The sequence below is a fragment of the Antrostomus carolinensis genome, unplaced genomic scaffold, assembly GCF_000700745.2.
Source record: "Antrostomus carolinensis isolate BGI_N321 unplaced genomic scaffold, ASM70074v2 scaffold42762, whole genome shotgun sequence".
Classification (NCBI taxonomy): domain Eukaryota; kingdom Metazoa; phylum Chordata; class Aves; order Caprimulgiformes; family Caprimulgidae; genus Antrostomus; species Antrostomus carolinensis.
Window position 1 is genome coordinate 1 of NW_010300968.1, and position 2,172 is coordinate 2,172.

The following is a 2,172-nucleotide window of genomic DNA, read 5'->3' on the forward strand; positions in this document are numbered from 1 at the left end:
TTTGGATCAAGCAGCTTGATAGCCACAGCCAGCCGTGATTGCCTGGATATGGCACACCCACAGCGAGGGCTGCTGCTTGGGCACCTCATCCCCTCCACCAAGAAGCATGAGGAACTTCCCTGACAAACTGTGCCTCAGTTTCCCCGTCTGCAGATGGCCTTTGGTCTGCAAAGACTGGGCTGATCCCCAACGGGCTCCTGACTCCTCTGAGACCCCCAGGAAGGGGACTCAGAGCAGCTAAATTCTCCTTGGGTGGAGATACCCACTCTCGTCCTGGGGGAAAATGTCCCTGGGGACCCTCAGGGTGCCCAGTGCTCTCACACAGCCCTGGCTCTGTTCTTGCCTCCAGATGCTGAGAAGACCCCAGACTACTGGAACAAAGGGGCCAGGAGGAGGCTGGACTTGGCCCTGGCCTTGCAGCCAGCAGCGCGGCGGGCCAAAAACATCATCCTCTTCATGGGTGACGGTGAGTCCTCCAGGTCCCAGCCAGGCCTGATGGCTCCACGGCTCGGCAGCAAGTGGAGGATGTGGCTGAGGCTGGTGCAGGTCCCGTCCTCCCTGGCTGGCCCTGGGCAATGCCTGGGGAGGGCAGGACTGTCCCTGGTCCCAGCCTCTTGCCACCCTGTGGCTCTGCCATGCCCACAGGCATGGGGCTGCCCACTGTGTCAGCGGCTCGGATCTATAAGGGACAGCTAGCCGGCGGCTCAGGCGAGGAGAGCATCTTGGCCATGGAGACCTTTCCCCACGTGGCCCTGGCCAAGGTGAGTGGGGCAGCACCATGGGATGGCCACCCTGCCCCTGGCCAAAATCCCACTAGACCCCGCTTGCTTCCAGACCTACAACATCGACCAGCAGGTGCCTGACAGCGCCGGCACGGGCACAGCCTACCTCTGCGGGGTGAAAACCAACGCCAAGATGCTGGGGCTGAGCGGGGCAGCTGTCTATGGCAAATGCCGCACCACCTTTGGCAACGAGGTGTATTCCATCCTCCACCGGGCCAGGCTGGCAGGTACGGGGCAGTGGGCAACCCTGTCAGAGAGCCTGACATGGCACAGCCATCCCCTGCCATGTGGAACTGGATGGGATCCCTGTAAACCCTTGCCCGCACTGCAGGCAAGTCAGTGGGCATCGTGACGACCACGCGGGTGCAGCACGCGTCCCCCGGGGCAGCCTATGCCCACTCGGCCAGCCGGAGCTGGTACGCTGATGCCAACATGCCCAAGGACGCGTTGCGGGATGGCTGCAAGGACATCGCCTACCAGCTCGTGCACAACACAGACATCAACGTGAGCCGGGGAGTGGGCGTGGGAAGGAGGGGACGCTGGCAACATTGGGAGGGTCTGCTGAGCTGCGGGGTTGTGGCAGTGCCAGTGGCAGCTCCTTGCTCCCGGGCAGGTGATCCTGGGCGGTGGGCGGATGTACATGACCCCCAAGTGGACCCCAGATCCTGAGTACCCGGAAGACCCGGCTCAGAATGGCACCAGGAAGGATGGCCTGGACTTGATTGCCAAATGGCTGAGTGCCAAGCAGGTACTGTGCCAGGGTGGAGGGGACGTGATGCCGGGCAGAGAGCATATGCTGTTGGCACTGACTCTGTTCTCGGCAGGACGCCCGCTATGTCTGGGACAAGAAGGGCCTGGATGCAGTAGAAGATGACTCTGTGAGTCACCTGATGGGTAAGAGCATCATTAACTGTGCCACTGGCAACACCTCCTCCTCCTCCCTGCTCCAGGGCTGCTGGTGGGAGCACGAAGTGGCCCTGGTGTAGACCCCACTGCCACACTCCCCCAGGCCTCTTTGAGCCCAAGGACATGAGGTACGAGAAACACCGACCCCTCCATTGTGGAGATGACAGAAAAGGCCATTCGCATCCTGCGCAGGAACCCCAATGGCTTCTTCCTCTTTGTAGAAGATGAGTAATCCCAGGCGGGCAGCGTGGCTGGGGCTGGGGTGGGCTGTGGGTCCTGGGAGAAGGTAGGTGTCCCTGGTGACCAGGGAGGGAGTGATGGCCATATTCCTCTTGCAGGTGGCAGGATAGACCATGGTCACCACAGTGGCCGGGCCAAGCATGCGCTGATGGAGGCTGTCATGCTGGACCGGGCAGTGGAGCGGGCGGGTGAGCTCACCTCCCCTACTGACACCCTGACCGTGGTGACGGCTGATCACTCCCAT

At 62.0% G+C, this 2,172-nt stretch overlaps 1 protein-coding gene across 1 annotated transcript in view; it reads left to right on the forward strand.

The window, feature by feature from the left end:
* Positions 1-325: 325 nt before the first annotated feature.
* LOC104521343 (intestinal-type alkaline phosphatase-like) overlaps positions 326-2,172 on the forward strand; it is a gene marked incomplete at both ends in the record, with an annotated part of 2,073 nt that continues 226 nt past the window's right edge. Inside the window, 9 exon segments of the mRNA XM_010163307.2 lie at positions 326-466; positions 646-761; positions 835-1,009; positions 1,114-1,286; positions 1,396-1,530; positions 1,607-1,676; positions 1,792-1,828; positions 1,830-1,916; positions 2,004-2,172. The exon segment at positions 2,004-2,172 is cut by the window's right edge and continues 43 nt beyond it. Of these exon segments, the coding sequence (XP_010161609.2) occupies positions 326-466; positions 646-761; positions 835-1,009; positions 1,114-1,286; positions 1,396-1,530; positions 1,607-1,676; positions 1,792-1,828; positions 1,830-1,916; positions 2,004-2,172 (1,103 nt within the window).